The 15,876-nt window shown below is 43.8% G+C and overlaps 1 protein-coding gene across 2 annotated transcripts in view; it reads right to left on the bottom strand.

The window, feature by feature from the left end:
- The window catches only part of MACROD2 (mono-ADP ribosylhydrolase 2), a 2,731,696-nt gene that overhangs the window by 2,619,115 nt on the left and 96,705 nt on the right, over positions 1-15,876 (bottom strand). For both annotated transcript variants that reach the window (XM_040429978.1, XM_040429979.1), the window contains exon 3: positions 10,233-10,325. In XM_040429978.1, the coding sequence (XP_040285912.1) occupies positions 10,233-10,325 (93 nt within the window). The remainder of the gene's footprint in view (positions 1-10,232; positions 10,326-15,876) is intronic.

The following is a 15,876-nucleotide window of genomic DNA, read 5'->3' as shown; positions in this document are numbered from 1 at the left end:
TGTGACCGGGCTAATCACCTCCTTGTAACGTCTCCTCCATTCAAATACACTGCCTCTGCCATTTGCACTGTTAAGAGTTTAGTGCAGGTACAATGTGTTTGAATGGAGGAGGCTGACTGATGTGTCTGGGCATGTCTCCATCAGCGGCCATTTTATGGACAGAACCTCCGTGTGAGCAGTACAAAAGATTTGGCAAACAAACGGGCACAGCTTATGAAGTACAAGAAAATGGAGCAGAATTTCAACAAAGGCTATATTTAGGGATGAGAGAATTGACTTTGAATGAAACATCCGAAGTCGATTTGCATAATACATTGATTGAATACTGTACAGAGCGATCGCTCCGTACAGTATAAGAATGTATTGGCTCTGATGAGCCAAAGTTATTACTTTGCGAAGTCTCAAGACTTCGCATAATAACTTCATAAATTAATTTCTACTGTAAAATAACATTTCCCGAACTCTGGTTCGGTTCCAAAGTACTCAAAGTATTATGTGAATCGACTTCGGATGTTTCATCCAAAGTCGATTCGCTCATCCCTAGCTATATTAGTAAGCGCCATATAGACATCTTACTAACACACTGGTCAGCAGTAGCCAGAAAGTGGCCAACCCCTTTAAATTATTTCCCCAAATAACCCCTTTAAGGCTATTTGCATTGGGGCTGCTGCATTTGACTGACCGATATGTAGCATGCAAAAATTATCACTGATCTGTTCTGGATGCAGCAGATTATAAATGAAAGTGTTGTTGCTAGTGTGAACAGAGCCCTAACGATATTCCACTGGTGGAAAGCAGTCACGTCTTCCTCATCAAGCAATAAGGCAAGGAGTCCAAAACTTGTTCAGAGTCCAGAAGTGATGATGGAGCATGTCAATGTGTTTCTAGTATTTTGAGTGATATAATCATCACACCACTAAGATAAATACAGTTATCTGATGTGGTCACTTAGCGGCTTCAGGCCTATTGCCCAGAAAAATTTCAAAAATAAGTGGCGGGCTACTCAGAAGACAGATCCTGTTGCCAAGCAACAATTCAAAAATATGTGGCCGGCTACTTACAACATGGGGTCTATTGCCAAGCAAAAATTCAAAAACATGTGGCGGGCTACTTAGACCACAGTTCTTCACTAGGGAATGATGAAGACCTATTGAAGACTTCCTACTGGAACTCATGTTAGAGTCCTGCAGTCTACTCACTGACCCCTTACTGTATCCTGTTCAGGAGACCGGACGCGTTTCTGACCCGGCACGTGTTCTGGAAGAAAGCTTTCTATTAAACAGATGCTTATTCTTCGGGTCTTCTTGACAGAATGACTAAGGGCAAACTCGGCCGAAGTGATGGCAGAGGAGAATTCCTGCATATTAAGGAGGGAGATACAAGCTATTGCTACCGCGCTGTATGCAATCAAAAATGGAGCGACAAACTGACTGATTTGCTCCTTCTCACATTATGGTAATGGAGAGCAGGTGGAAACAGTATCAGACAATAACACGCCAACACAATGATTATGCAGCTCAAATCGCTCGCCCAACCCAATGGGACAAATGCACTTTTCGTAAAGACATCTGGAGGATATGCTAAGAACTTAGGAGAAGTCGCAAAGAACCAACCAAATTGCATTTGTATAGGACGCTTATTGTGTTGAGGATCCATGTGAGGGTTACGGTCCAAGCAGCTGTCAGCTGGATGACTTAATATTTGTTTCTGCCATGTTTTCGCAATACGAGCCTCATCTTTTTATTTAATAACATGCATCTCGTCTGTAAATTGTATTGTAAGATTTCAATAGACAGCATTGTCAGGTGCAGCACATAATGTGAGGAAATGGCATAAAACTGTTGAGAAGACGACAATGCAGTGCGAAGATTTAATAAGGGTAGAAATAAGCTGAGGAACAGCGGGTTTAAGAAGTCAAATTATTTGTGGGGCAAGACAAGTGCAGACATTGGGGAATAAGACAAGCAAAATGCATGATACATACACAATTATTTACACACAGCAGAGACTGCCGCAGCTGCAGAGGGGTGTGAGCGATATACTGCCGGGTGAGGTGGGTGCTCAACATGTGCTGTATAAAGGAGTACAAGTACTCCCTTCTGAAGTTTGTCATTTCTCAATCTTAAACTGAATTATGCTGCGCAAAATTTATTAAGAATCACTTGCGTCTTGATAAATTTGGAGCATCTCAGGTTGTCTTTAAGCCAGAAATCTCCCCCAGCTATGAGCAGGAACAAAGTTGCACTGTTTTTGTGTTGGAAGCTGGTTACTCCCACTCCTCTGATCTGATACAACCCACCCACAAGGCTTGAAAAGTTGCAAAATATTGCAAAAACAGGAGGTGTCATAATTTGTGACCTTTTAAAAAAGGAAAAAAAAAAAAAAAAAAAAGGATAGTTAATTAACAATATTTTACCAAACATATTAGTTCACATACCGTATATGTAAAGAAAAGACAAAAAAAATAAAAATGATAAAAAAGGAAATAAAACATTATAGTACTCCCTCTTTTCCCAACTTCCCGATTTGTTTTTTACTCCATATTGCTCACTACTTAAAGGGGTCCTCCGATAATAACATTTTACTGTCAGCAACCTGCCCCACTAAGCTAAGGATTCATACTTACCTGCTCTCCACCACCCCGCTTCTCTGCTGTGTCCATGTTCCGGTCCTTGCAGTAATGACATCCAGCGCTGCATGGGCATGTTCATATACTGCACTGCAGCCAACGACTGGCTTCAGCAGTGACGTGCTGCTCATGGCCACATCACCACTGAAGCCAGTCATTGGCTGCAACGGAGCATGTGTCCACACCTACGCTGCCCCGGATATAAACACTGCGTGGACCGGAACATGGAGACACTAAAGGCAGCGGAAAGGACCGGAGCCGCGGGGAGCAGGCAAGTATGAATCCTTAGCTTAGTGGGGCAGGCTGCTGGCACTTAGTAAAAGGTCGGAAAACCACTTGAATGCTTGAGGTCACTGACTCAAATAAGTTGTCACGGTACCTTCTGTGACAGAGGTTAGAAGATCTAGAGACTGACTGCACGTGAGGTTAACTGACAGTCTCTTAATTCTCAGTGTTGTTGTTTGGTAATGGCCACACCTCTTGTCAGGTGCAGCTGGCGGTCAATACTTCTCTATTTAGTTTGGTTTCACACTTCATACCATGCGGATGATATTCTCTGCTTGGATTTGGAGGAGTTGGTGTGTGGACCTTGCTTGTGTTCCTGCTCATCCATTTTCTATAAGTTAAGTTGTACTGCTCTTGCATTCAGGTGTTCCCTTGTGCTCAGGGGCGGACTGACAACTCATGGGGCCCCCGGGCAACAAGAGATTATGGGGCCGCTGTGTCCCCGCCCACCCTCAAGCCACCCCCACCCACATATTGCACCGCGTCGGCTCCAGGCTCATGTGGGCCTTTGGGCGATAAAGTCTCAGTGGACCCCCCTATACAGTGATAACTCTATGAGTACAGATAATATAGTAGATGTCCCCTGCAGTTCTATGTGACAACACAGATAACACAGTGATGACTATCTGAGTACAGAAAATGTAGTAGTGTTACCTGCGGTCCTATGTAAAAACACAGATAACACTAGTCCTGATAATGTGGTAGTGTTACCTGCAGTCCTATGTAAAAACAGACACTAGTCCTGATAATGTGGTAGTGTTACCTGCAGTCCTATGTAAAAACACAGATAACACTAGTCCTGATAATGTGGTAGTGTTACCTGCAGTCCCATGTAAAACCACAGATAACACTAGTCCTAATAGTGTGGTAGTGTTACCTGCAGTCCTATGTAAAACTACAGATAACACTAGTGTAGATAATGTGGTAGTGTTACCTGCAGTCCTATGTAAAACTACAGATAACACTAGTGCTGATAATGTGGTAGTGTTACCTACGTCCTTAGTGTGCCTCCCTGTCTCACTCCCATGGACTCCATGCTGGTGGCGCTGCCTCCTCTTCCTTCTTCCCCCACACAGAATGTCCTGATGCAGCTGCATCAAAACATAGGAACACTGTGGGCATGGTGATGGTGACACACAGGGACAGAGACACACACACACACACACACACACAGGGACAGACTCTCACAGAGTACGGCCCAGACAGCTCGTCTGTAGACAGATCCCAGAAATCACAGAGAACATCTGGCTGAAAGAAAGAACCGAGCAGCTTCAGGTGGATCTCGCCCTGGAAAGCTTATGTTAGATGGAGACAGCAGGTTGTATTCAGGGCTCTCTGTGTGCTGACACACTGTAAGGCAGGTGCTGTAATGGAGGCAGCAAGGTACAGAAGGGCTGGGACCACCACTAGGATGAGGTAAGGGGCAGGAGGACACACTCAGGAGCAGGACCCGCCTCATGGTCATGTGGCCCCTTATATAAGTCCATTACACAGTATAGAAATAATACTCCCAGGAGGTGTGTGCTCAGAGAACCCACTTTAACCTCCTCCTGGTGTTAATAAGGAATAGGAGGTAATTCAAGAACAGAGAGCTGGTAGTGAAGGGGTTAATGACAGAAAATGTCGGAGACTACACACATACCTCATCCTGCATTTCTTTACACGGCATGTATGGGGGAGGCAGACTGGAGTTGTTAGAAAGAGGCCCCGCCCATTAGACTACCAGTCTCCACCTCCCTGGGTGACATCACACCTACCAGCAGCGACTCTACTCTAGTCACTATCCAACAAGTACAGCAGCACATGATCATGTGATCCGCTTGACCTCGCCCATACAGGATCACAGGGTCGCGACATCACAGGTCCTTTACCTCCTTCAAATGCACAGCCTGTGAGCCTGACTCCTCCCACACAGGATCAGATGGTCGTGACATCATCACAGGTCCTTTACCACCTCCCGCTGAACAGCCTGGAGACTGACTCCGCCCACACAGGATCACGTGGTAGTGACATCATGAAAGGTCTTTTAGCCTCCTCCAACTAGAAAAAGCCTCTAATGGGCTCCTGGGAGGTCACGTGACACGGGAACGTGAAATACGTGGTAAAAAATAGCTCTTTAGCACGGCTGCAGCGGGCCCCCATCCCAGCCGGGCCCTCGGACAACATCCGAAGTGCCCGACTGGTCAGTCCGCCCCTGCTTGTGCTTGTTGTTACTAGACTCCGGCTGTGAGCTCTGCGCTGCGATTGGCCAGCGCTACAGCCTAGGAGAAGGAGACGCCCAGGAGAACAAGGGCAGACTCCGCCTACTATAACCAAGTCCCCGAACATACCGGAGGGCATAGCAGGAGAACAGAGCGGCACCCAGGGATAATAGTAAGTGCAGTGAGATCCCTGGGCGCCGCTGTACAGATCATGACACTTAGTTCACAATGTTTGGACCGATGAAAGGTCCTCTTTAAGGCCCCTTGCAGACGAGCGTTGAGCGGATTAGATCTGGAGGTGTTGTGGATATGTTCAGTGAACACTGCACGATTTCGCAAGCACCATTTATTCAGTTTTGTCTGCAATCACATTCAGTTTTTATTGCGGGGGAGCAATGTGATTTAATGCGTTTTGCACGCGTGTGATAAAAAACTAGAGATACCTGGCACCGGTGGTCATTGATGACCGCTGCAGTGACGTCACTCACAGCTCCGAGCGAGCGCTAATCACTTTCAGTGGAAACCTCCACCTGCTGTAGCATGCACGCCAAGCTACACAATACCTGGATTGATTCTGGATTCAAGCATCGATGATCCGGTGAACAACGTACATCGAATGGACAATTACTAACTGCAGGAAAGTAAAACTTCTGCACCAAGTACGGGAACACGAGGAGGAGCATCAGCGCACAAACAGGAGTCTACATTTCAGGTACACTGGTTAAGCCAGTTGAATACTTGTACATTGATGTAATCCCATGTGCATACATTTAGCTCATCTGTGATTCCTGCATATTAATCTCAACACGTCCCATAACGCAGTATCATAAGTATTTAATACATTAACTTTAATATCTTACCTGTACATAGGGAATCCATCGAAAATAATGGTTTTGAAATTAACAACCTAAGTTCTCTAAGAACACAAGGATGAAAACAATGAGGGACAGGAGCATTATTCACATTGCTTTCTGAAATCTTTTTGGACCATTAGTTCATTTAGCCAGGACAAGCCATGAGTTATGACGTCATAAGAAGCACTAGAGCGACACATCACTGCTCCCAGCATGGGAACCACAGCAGTATCGTCACCGGAGCGGCGGTGGATAGGCTGTGAATATCAAAATTCCTGGATAACCCTTTTAAAAAGGTCATGAGTCATGGCTATCAAATGAACGATGGCATTAATCTGGGCTGTCACATGCTCCGTTTGCTTGTGTTTAATAAGCAGGGTAAAGTACTTGGCATAGTACGTGGTACTTGATGCAGCTGAGCTATGTGTACAGCTGGCAGCCTGTATAGTATGAGGAGCTGCCATATGGGGTCTTATACCAAGTCATTTGCTTAAAAAAACTATGTGTGGGGGTGCAAACCACTGCTGCCACACAAAATTTAATTTAATTGAAGACGAGCTTCAAATAATAATAATAATAATAATAATAATAATAATAATAATAATAATAATAATAATAATAATAATAATAATAATAATAATAATAATAATAATAATAATAATAATAATAATAATAATAATAATAATAATAAAATTTCCACTTTGCCAGAAAAAGCAAACACAAAGTGAATGGTCCCTGGTAGGGAGGAGGGAACCAGTTCAGAAAAGGTGCACAAAAGCAAAGCTCAGGTTAGGTTATCACCACCTGGGGGAGGGCGGGGGTCACAATACAGGTTCTGTTTTGCAGCCAAGAACCTAGAACCGTTTATACCAAGGACGTATCCTTGGTTAATGAAGTCCTTCCCTGCTTGGCAAGGAAAAGGATAACCTTAATCCTACACGTCCATTCCCACAACACTAAGATACCATGCTCGTCTTACCAAGGCATTTTAAAAAACTGATGGTCATTTTCACACAAAAAATAAATAAATAAATAAAGCACCATTACATTGAGGTACACAGTTACACCTTTTTTTTCACTGCATAAAGCAATTTAAAGAAAGCAACAGTAAAGTGAAACATGACAAGTAACTACAATTTAACTAACTCCTCGGGAAGGACTGATCAGAAGTTTTCGGTATTGGCTGTCCCGAGATATGGTGGTCCTGGTAGATCACCTAACAAGGAGAATTTGTTACACGAATGGCCTGCTCCAGGTTTTCCAGATGCTTTAGTGTCCCCAATGCTAGCAGACTTCTTGCACTATGCCTTCTTCATACATGACTGCAGCTCATGCCCCTGCCCTGCTCTGTGTAAGGGCTCATGCACACGACCATGATCGGCCATGGCTCCTCTGACCTGAACGAACTATCGTAGTAATTTACCCTAGTCAGTTGGTATCTGCTATGGTGCTGTATGTGGGTGTATATGCAAAACCAACGCGCACATTTATTTTGAACAAACAAATATAACAGCAAAATAAAGGATTCTCAGAGGCAGCAGGTAGTGGGGTATTTGCAAGTCGCTCCCCCCAGTGCTCACACTCTGAAGATGGAACACATTCCAAAGGTGTCCTTAAATACACAAGACCCAGGATCACATGGTCTTAAAAGGGACATGCACTATATATCCAAAACATAAATGTTACAAATAAAACATAATTATCTCATTAAATAAGAGCTTACAATCTATTTCACATGCATATCATGAAATAGTTAAGTTAAAAAAAGAGATTCTGCCTCACCTGGTTTAATCTGATGCATGCTCCTCACACCCTCGAATGCCTCATGCACATAACTATGCCAGCCTTGCCCGTGCTGCGGACCGCAAATTGCAGTCCGCAATGTACGGGCACAGACCTCACTTGAATGAGGTTCGCGATCCGCACCGTAAAAAACGAGTGCGTGCTATACTTTTTTGCGGTGCTGAGGCACGGACAGAAAAACCACGGATGCACTCCTTAGTGCTTCCGTGGTCTTCTGATCCGTGCCTCCGTTCCGCACCGCATCTCCCGGATTGCAGACCTTCAAGTGAATGGGTCCACATATGTAATAAAATTTTTTTTTTTTTAAAGTTTCACACGAGCAGCAGGGGAGTCCGGCAGGCTGTTCCGGCCTGTTGAACAGCCTGTCGGATCCGTCCTGCCGCTAGTTCACATGTGCCCCCGGACTGCCGCTCCGTCTCCGTTGACTATAATGGGGGCGGAGTTCGAGCAGCGCACGGTGAGAGGCAGCCGGACTAAAAGTACTGCTTCGTCGTTTTAGTCCGGCTGCAGTCTGAACTCCGCCCCCATTATAGTCAGCGGGGACGGAGCGGCAGTCCGGGGACACACGTGAACTAGCAGCAGGACGGATCCGACAGGCTGTTCACCCCCCTGCCGCTAATGTGAAAGTACCCTTCGATTGAGAAAAATTCCCTAGTCTGTCTGTAGAAGTAGTAGTGGAGAGAAAAATAGGTTTGCTGGCAGGCAAGAAAAACTTTCTCCGTGGGCATCTCCTTCTCCCTGGATGTGACGTTCTGCGCTGCGATTGGACAGCGCTACAGCCAGGGAGAAGGAGACGCCCACGGAGAAAGAATCAGTCGTCTCCTCATTGCTCCGATGCCCAGTATTAGCATACTGAGCGGGAGAAATCCGGCAGGGCACAGGAGGCATATTTTAAAAATCAAGCAGTGTGGCAGCATCAGCGGGGGGTACCCCTCAAGCACAGGTATATATCTCTTAATAAAATCACATGAAAGGTCCTCTTTAATCTTACAGGTGACTGAGTTTTCCACTCCCTTCTGATCCTCGGCTGCCATGTGACACTGACTCTCCAGCTGACACAGCCTCGTAGTCAGTTTCTCTATTTATGCCTGTGAGACTGATCCTGAATAGAGAAACTGACCGTGCTTAAGACAAAGTGTCAGCTGGACAGTCCGTGTTGGCACCTGATGCAGCTGAGGACCACAAGGGAGTGAATAACGCACAAATACAGTCACCAGTAAGAAAATTATTTTCTGAAGAGGTACATGATGTAAATTGTAGTGAAGGTAAACATTATTGCGGGAGTGTTTCTTTAAACGAGACTATCCGCATTAGATTTCCCATTCTAGATGCAAGCAGGAAAAGAGTTTGGCAAGATCCAGCATCCTTGATCTGAGTAGATCACAGTGTAGGACAGGGACAGGTTTTGGTTGTGCTAATAAGAAAATTTGCAAGATGCTGCTTCTCAATGCCACTGTTGAGTAAATTCCATGATGTTACCACAAAGAGGCCATGTAAAGCTCTGCCCCAAATTGAACTCTGGTTGGTAAGCCAAGCGGCTATGACGCTGCAAAGAAAAATGACACAAAGAGCACTCTAAAGACAATTTGCTGCATAAAACAGCTGCACATTGCAGAAATAAAGGAATCAATGGAAATCAATGGAACCATCGTTTTTTTAAGTCTACAATATACAGCCACTTTAGAGAGTCGAAGCTATAAAACCATCAAGTTACTATTTCCACGGCAGAAAATATTTGCGTAAGGAACAGAACATTTCATATGCAGAAACGTTTAGCAGAGCAAATCCATGTATCATGAAACTAAAAGGACGAAGTACACTATAAGCAAAACCACAACGTTGTCAGTTTGAGGCCGAAAGAAAAAAAAAAAAGAAAAAGAAAACTAAAAATAAAACCCATTAGAAAGAAGGCAAATAAAATCACATGAGAGAAAAATCATTTAAAAGCAGATTTTAGACTATTACAAAAAAGGGTTTCATAGGCAATTTCGAAGTCTGAAGTTAAAATAAAAGCTGTGCTAATAAGTATAACAACTGACAGACAAAAAAATGCCCCAAGTAAGGGTACTTTCACACTTGCGGCAGGACGGATCCGACAGGCTGTTCACCCTGTCGGATCCGTCCTTCTGCTATTTCGCCATGCCACCGCTCCGTCCCCATTGGACTATAATGGGGACGGGGGCGGAGCTCCGGCGCAGCACGGCAGTGCAAGGCGAAAGGCCGCCAGACTAAAAGTCCTGCATGTCCGACTTAAGTCGAGCGGCCTCTCACCGCGAACTGCGCCGGAGCTCCGCCCCCATTATAGTCAATGGGGACGGAGCTGCGGTCCGGCAGCACGGCGAAATAGCGGAAGGACGGATCCGACAGGGTGAACAGCCTGTCGGATCCGTCCTGCCGCAAGTGTGAAAGTACCCTAACAGGGACAGAACATTAATACAAAGTGAACATACTGCAACTTACCCGCATTCACAATGGCGTCAACTTCCAGCTGGGTGATGTCCCCTTTGTAAAGTGACACTTTGTCACACAAGCTGCTAATTTCTCGTTTGTCATCTGGAAGAAAAAATAAATAAATAAAAAAAATGAATGATCATTTACCTATAAAATTATTATCTTGAATTTTTCTGGCTGCATGTAGCATACAAATATACTGTCTACAAAGCCAACACGTACATGCAATACTTACTATATAGTTGATTTTTAACTATTGGCGTCTACATATGGTCTGAACAGAAAAGCATGATTGTCAAGTGTGGTCACCTCAGACAGACCAGGATGCCACTCAGAGGGAGTCCATCAGGAAACTCATCTGATGGAATCCACTCTGAACTGTATTTTGCAGCTTGTTATGTACTGGAATACATGCAAGCTGCAGAAGTCAAAAGCTGAAGGTTCCCCAGCTGGAACAGCCTGCCGGACGCCGCCAGTGTGAAAGTAGCCTTATCTGACGGTACTCACTGTGAACAGAAAGGCTGCTACTCTGTAAACACACAAACTGGTATCCTGCACAGAGAAAACAGCTGAACAATTTTAATAAAGCTCAATTGAAAACATGATTTGTAGTCCAAAATGCAATTAAAAAAATCTCTCCCAAAGGTGTCCCATAGGCTTTAATTATTTTTAATAAATAATTTTAAAAAGTTTTTATGGCATAACTGATGCCACACAAAAATAAGGTAATCAAAAGGTGTACACAGCCTTTAAAGGGGTTGTCCCACAATAAATATTCTACAGTTATCAAACCAGCAGCTGGATCTGAATACTTTTGTAATTGCGTGCAATTAAAAATGTAACATAGCCACGGAGTTATTCAATAAAATCTGTATAGCGCCACCTGTTTGTTTGTATTTCTTTTTCCAGCTCACTGAGAAGGCCGCACATGCTCAGTTACCTCCTTCAATTGCCTCCTGAGCTGTGAGAGCTGCAGCAGAATAGACACGCCCCCTGAGCTGTAGCAGAAAAGACACACCCCTGAGCCGTCAGCTCCATATAAACCTAGCAGAGCAATGAATGAGGAGAACTCTGGATCCATGTGAGGTACAGGGCTGGTTCTAGCTTTGTTAGAAAGAGATTGTCATGTACTATCGGAAGTCTGATTTCCATTTTTTATATTAGTCATGGGATAACCCCTTTAAGTTTGTGCCTTTGCTCATTTCCATAACCATCAAATGTATGACTGTTCTAGAAACATGAACATGATATCCGTCTCTACTGAGCACTTCACAGAGACATGAAAGACGTTAGAGGTTCTTATATACAAGATAGATGAAGAAGTTTCCATAATGATAAAAATTCCACAACTTCCTTTTTATCATGGTCATGCCCTATGAACAAGGAGGTTCAGGCCTGTGGACCAGGGTGCAGGTTTTCTATTCGGAAGGCATATAAACACCGACAATCACAGACAATGAACGCTCCCTTTAGCCATTAACAAAAAGGATAGAAAACAAAATTCAGCAGCTGCAATATCACACACTGTTCACGGAGGCTTCACATTCCCTGACGTAAGGCCAAATCTATGTTAGATTATTATTTTTTTTATTGTCATAAATAAAAAATTCTTGTTTTATACTTTGTCCTTAGGATAGCATGCATATTTTCATATCCTCCAACTATAAAACTCTCTCACACAAGACCAATACCAATTGAGTTTTGGACTTTATAATTACTGGAAAAAAAACACTGCTTCAATTTCAGGTTTCAAACATATATTTAGGGTATTACTCATGTTCCCAAAATGGCTGCAAACCAATTTAGGGGTGGGGGGGGGGGGGGGGGAACACAGCATGTTGCTGCACGTATGACTATCCTTCAGAGGGAGACTTATTATGGCTTTACACCATGTCACCACCATTTGAGTCTTTTTAGCTTTTCTGACGCACTTTTAGCAAAAAATGGACCAATTCATTGAACAACATGTGCAACAAAAAAACTGGAGTACATTACACCTGAATTCTACGCCAGCTTCTGGCTGGCATAGATTTCAGTCTGGCGCATGGACAGGAGGAGGTGCGACAAACTTGTTAAAAGGCATCAGCGTTCAAAAGAGATGACAGATTCAGGGGCGCCCTGTAAAATGATGCCATTGCTGCAGCAAGTCAGTTTGTGAAAGGTATTCCTTCCTAGGAATTCCACAATCAACTCTGCGTGGTATTATTGAAAAGGAAGCATTTAGGAACCACAACAATTCAGCCACGAAGTGGAGATCACGTAAAGCTACAGAGCAGAGTGCTAAGATGCATTGTGCATAAATGTCCCAAACACTCTACTGTAGGGCTGCAACGATTACTCGATTAAATCGAATAACGACACAGAAAAATCATTAAAAGAAAAAAATTCAGAAAACAATTTCATCAAGGATTTGTTTGTGCCATTTGACCACATAGCGCGAGTGAAGCGCTTGCTATTACTCACGATCTATGGTCTCACGCCGGCCCGCACAGCGTGGCACTTGATCCTGACATACACACAGTCAGGATGTACAGTCGTGGCCAAAAGTTTTAAGAATGACACAAATATTAGTTTTCACAAAGTTTGCTGCTAAACTGCTTTTAGATCTTTGTTTCAGTTGTTTCTGTGATGTAGTGAAATATAATTACACGCACTTCATACGTTTCAAAGGCTTTTATCGACAATTACATGACATTTATGCAAAGAGTCAGTATTTGCAGTGTTGGCCCTTCTTTTTCAGGACCTCTGCAATTCGACTGGGCATGCTCTCAATCAACTTCTGGGCCAATTCCTGACTAATAGCAACCCATTCTTTCATAATCACTTCTTGGAGTTTGTCAGAATTAGTGGGTTTTTGTTTGTCCACCCGCCTCTTGAGGATTGACCACAAGTTCTCAATGGGATTAAGATCTGGGGAGTTTCCAGGCCATGGACCCAAAATGTCAATGTTTTGGTCCCCGAGCCACTTAGTTATCACTTTTGCCTTATGGCACAGTGCTCCATCGTGCTGGAAAATGCATTGTTCTTCACCAAACTGTTGTTGGATTGTTTGAAGAAGTGGCTATTGGAGGGTGTTTTGGTACCATTCTTTATTCATGGCTGTGTTTTTGGCCAAAATTGTGAGTAAGCCCACTCCCTTGGATGAGAAGCAACCCCACACATGAATGGTCGCAGGATGCTTTACTGTTGGCATGACACAGGACTGATGGTAGCGCTCACCTTTTCTTCTCCGGACAAGCCTTTTTCCAGATGCCCCAAACAATCGGAAAGAGGGTTCATCGGAGAATATGACTTTGCCCCAGTCCTCAGCAGTCCATTCACCATACTTTCTGCAGAAGATCAATCTGTCCATGATGTTTTTTTTGGAGAGAAGTGGCTTCTTTGCTGCCCTTCTTGACACCAGGCCATCTTCCAAAAGTCTTAGCCTCCCTGTGCGTGCAGATGCGCTCACACCTGCCTGCTGCCATTCCTGAGCAAGCTCTGCACTGGTGGCACTCCGATCCCGCAGCTGAATCCTCTTTAGGAGACGATCCTGGCGCTTGCTGGACTTTCTTGGACGCCCTGAAGCCTTCTTAACAAGAATTGAACCTCTTTCCTTGAAGTTCTTGATGATCCTATAAATTGTTGATTGAGGTGCAATCTTAGTAGCCACAATATCCTTGCCTGTGAAGCCATTTTTATGCAACGCAATAATGGCTGCACGTGTTTCTTTGCAGGTCACCATGGTTAACAATGGAAGAACAATGATTTCAAGCATCACCCTCATTTTAACATGTCAAGTCTGCCATTTTAACCTAATCAGCCTGACATAATGATCTCCAGCCTTGTGCTCGTCAACATTCTCACCTGAGTTAACAAGACGATTACTGAAATGATCTCAGAAGGTCCTTTAATGACAGCAATGAAATGCAGTGGAAAGGTTTTTTGGGGATTAAGTTAATTTTCATGGCAAAGAAGGACTATGCAATTCATCTGATCACTCTTCATAACATTCTGGAGTATATGCAAATTGCTATTATAAAAACTTAAGCAGCAATTTTTCCAATTTCCAATATTTATGTAATTCTCAAAACTTTTGGCCACGACTGTAGTGCACGTAAGCGTGCACTATGACCTCACGCTATGTGACGTCAGGAGGACCTTGCAGCGGATGAAGAGGCAAGCAGAGCTGTGGAGTGTCGGCAGCGCCCCTACAGGAAAGGTATTTGGCTTTTGTTTTTATGAAACGGTGATGATTTGAACTTTTATAGTTAATTTTTTATATTTTTAAAAAACTTTCCTTTTTTTTTTTTTAAAGGGGTTGTCTCACTTAAGCAAGTGGCATTTATCATGTAGACAAAGTGAATACAAGGCACTTACTAATGTACTGTGATTCTCCATATTGCCTCCTTTGCTGGCTGGATTAATTTTTCCATCACATTGTAAACTGCTAATTTCCATGGTTACGACCACCCTGCAATCCATTAGCAGTGGTCGTGCTTGGACACTATAGGAAAAAGCGCTGGCCTTTTCGGAGGCCAGGACAGGGAGCATGCGTAGGCTGCTGCTTTTCCCTATAGTGTAAAAGCACAGCCACCGATGCTGGATTGTTGGGTGGTGGTGACTCCTGGAAACGAGCAGTGTATAATGTGATGGAAAATGAATCCAGCCAGCAAAGGAGGCAATATGGAAAATCACAATACATTAGTAAGTGCCTTGTATTAACTTTTTCTACAATATACGGTAAATGTCATTTGCTGAAGTGAGACAACCCCTTTAAGTAACTCTGGCTAACTGACAATCATTAGATTGCCCATCGCGTTCTGTGATGGCTATATAGCCATCATAGAAAACTTCACTTACAATATACCAATACAGTGCTGCTACCTGCTGGCCTTTATTGGTATATTCTAGTAATAGCTACCGAAACCCGCTATAATTTAACATGTTCCCCATCTCAGCCGGGGAATGCTGTTATGGACACAGGGACGCGCAGCTCCCGCTTCCGGACCACTCAGATGCCATGGTCATTTGACCACAGCATTGGAGGGCTTAAATGTAGGCAATCAGCTGTAAGGCTGATCACATACAGTCACGTCCTTAAATATCGGGACATCGACGCAATTCTAACATTTTTGGCTCTATACACCACCATAATGGATTTGTAATGAAACGAACAAGATGTGCTCTAACTGCAGACTGTCAGCTTTAATTTGTCTGGAACGCATAGACATCACCAGACGCTGGGTTTCATCTCTGGTGATGCTCTGCCAGGCCTCTACTGCAACGGTAGTCAGTTCCTGCTTGTTCTTGGTGCATTTTCCCTTCAGTTTTGTCTTCAGCAAGTGAAATGCATACTCAATCGGATTCAGGTCAGGTGATTGACTTGGCCATTGCATAGCATTTCACTTCTTTCCCTTAAAAAAAAAAACTCTTTGGTTGCTTTTGCAGTATGCTTTGGGTCATTGTCCATATGCACTGTGAAGTGCCGTCCAATGAGTTCTGAAGCATTTGGCTGAATATGAGCAGATAATATTGCCCGAAACACTTCAGAATTTATCCTGCTGCTTTTGTCAGCAGTCACATCATCAATAAATACAAGAGAACCAGTTCCATTGGCAGCCATACATGCCCACGCCATGACACTACCACCACCATGCTTCATTGATGAAGT

This window comes from Bufo bufo, chromosome 4 (assembly GCF_905171765.1).
Source record: "Bufo bufo chromosome 4, aBufBuf1.1, whole genome shotgun sequence".
In the NCBI taxonomy this organism is placed as follows: Eukaryota; Metazoa; Chordata; class Amphibia; order Anura; family Bufonidae; genus Bufo; species Bufo bufo.
Note: the sequence above shows the minus strand (reverse complement) of the source record. Positions and strands in the feature narration are given on the sequence as shown.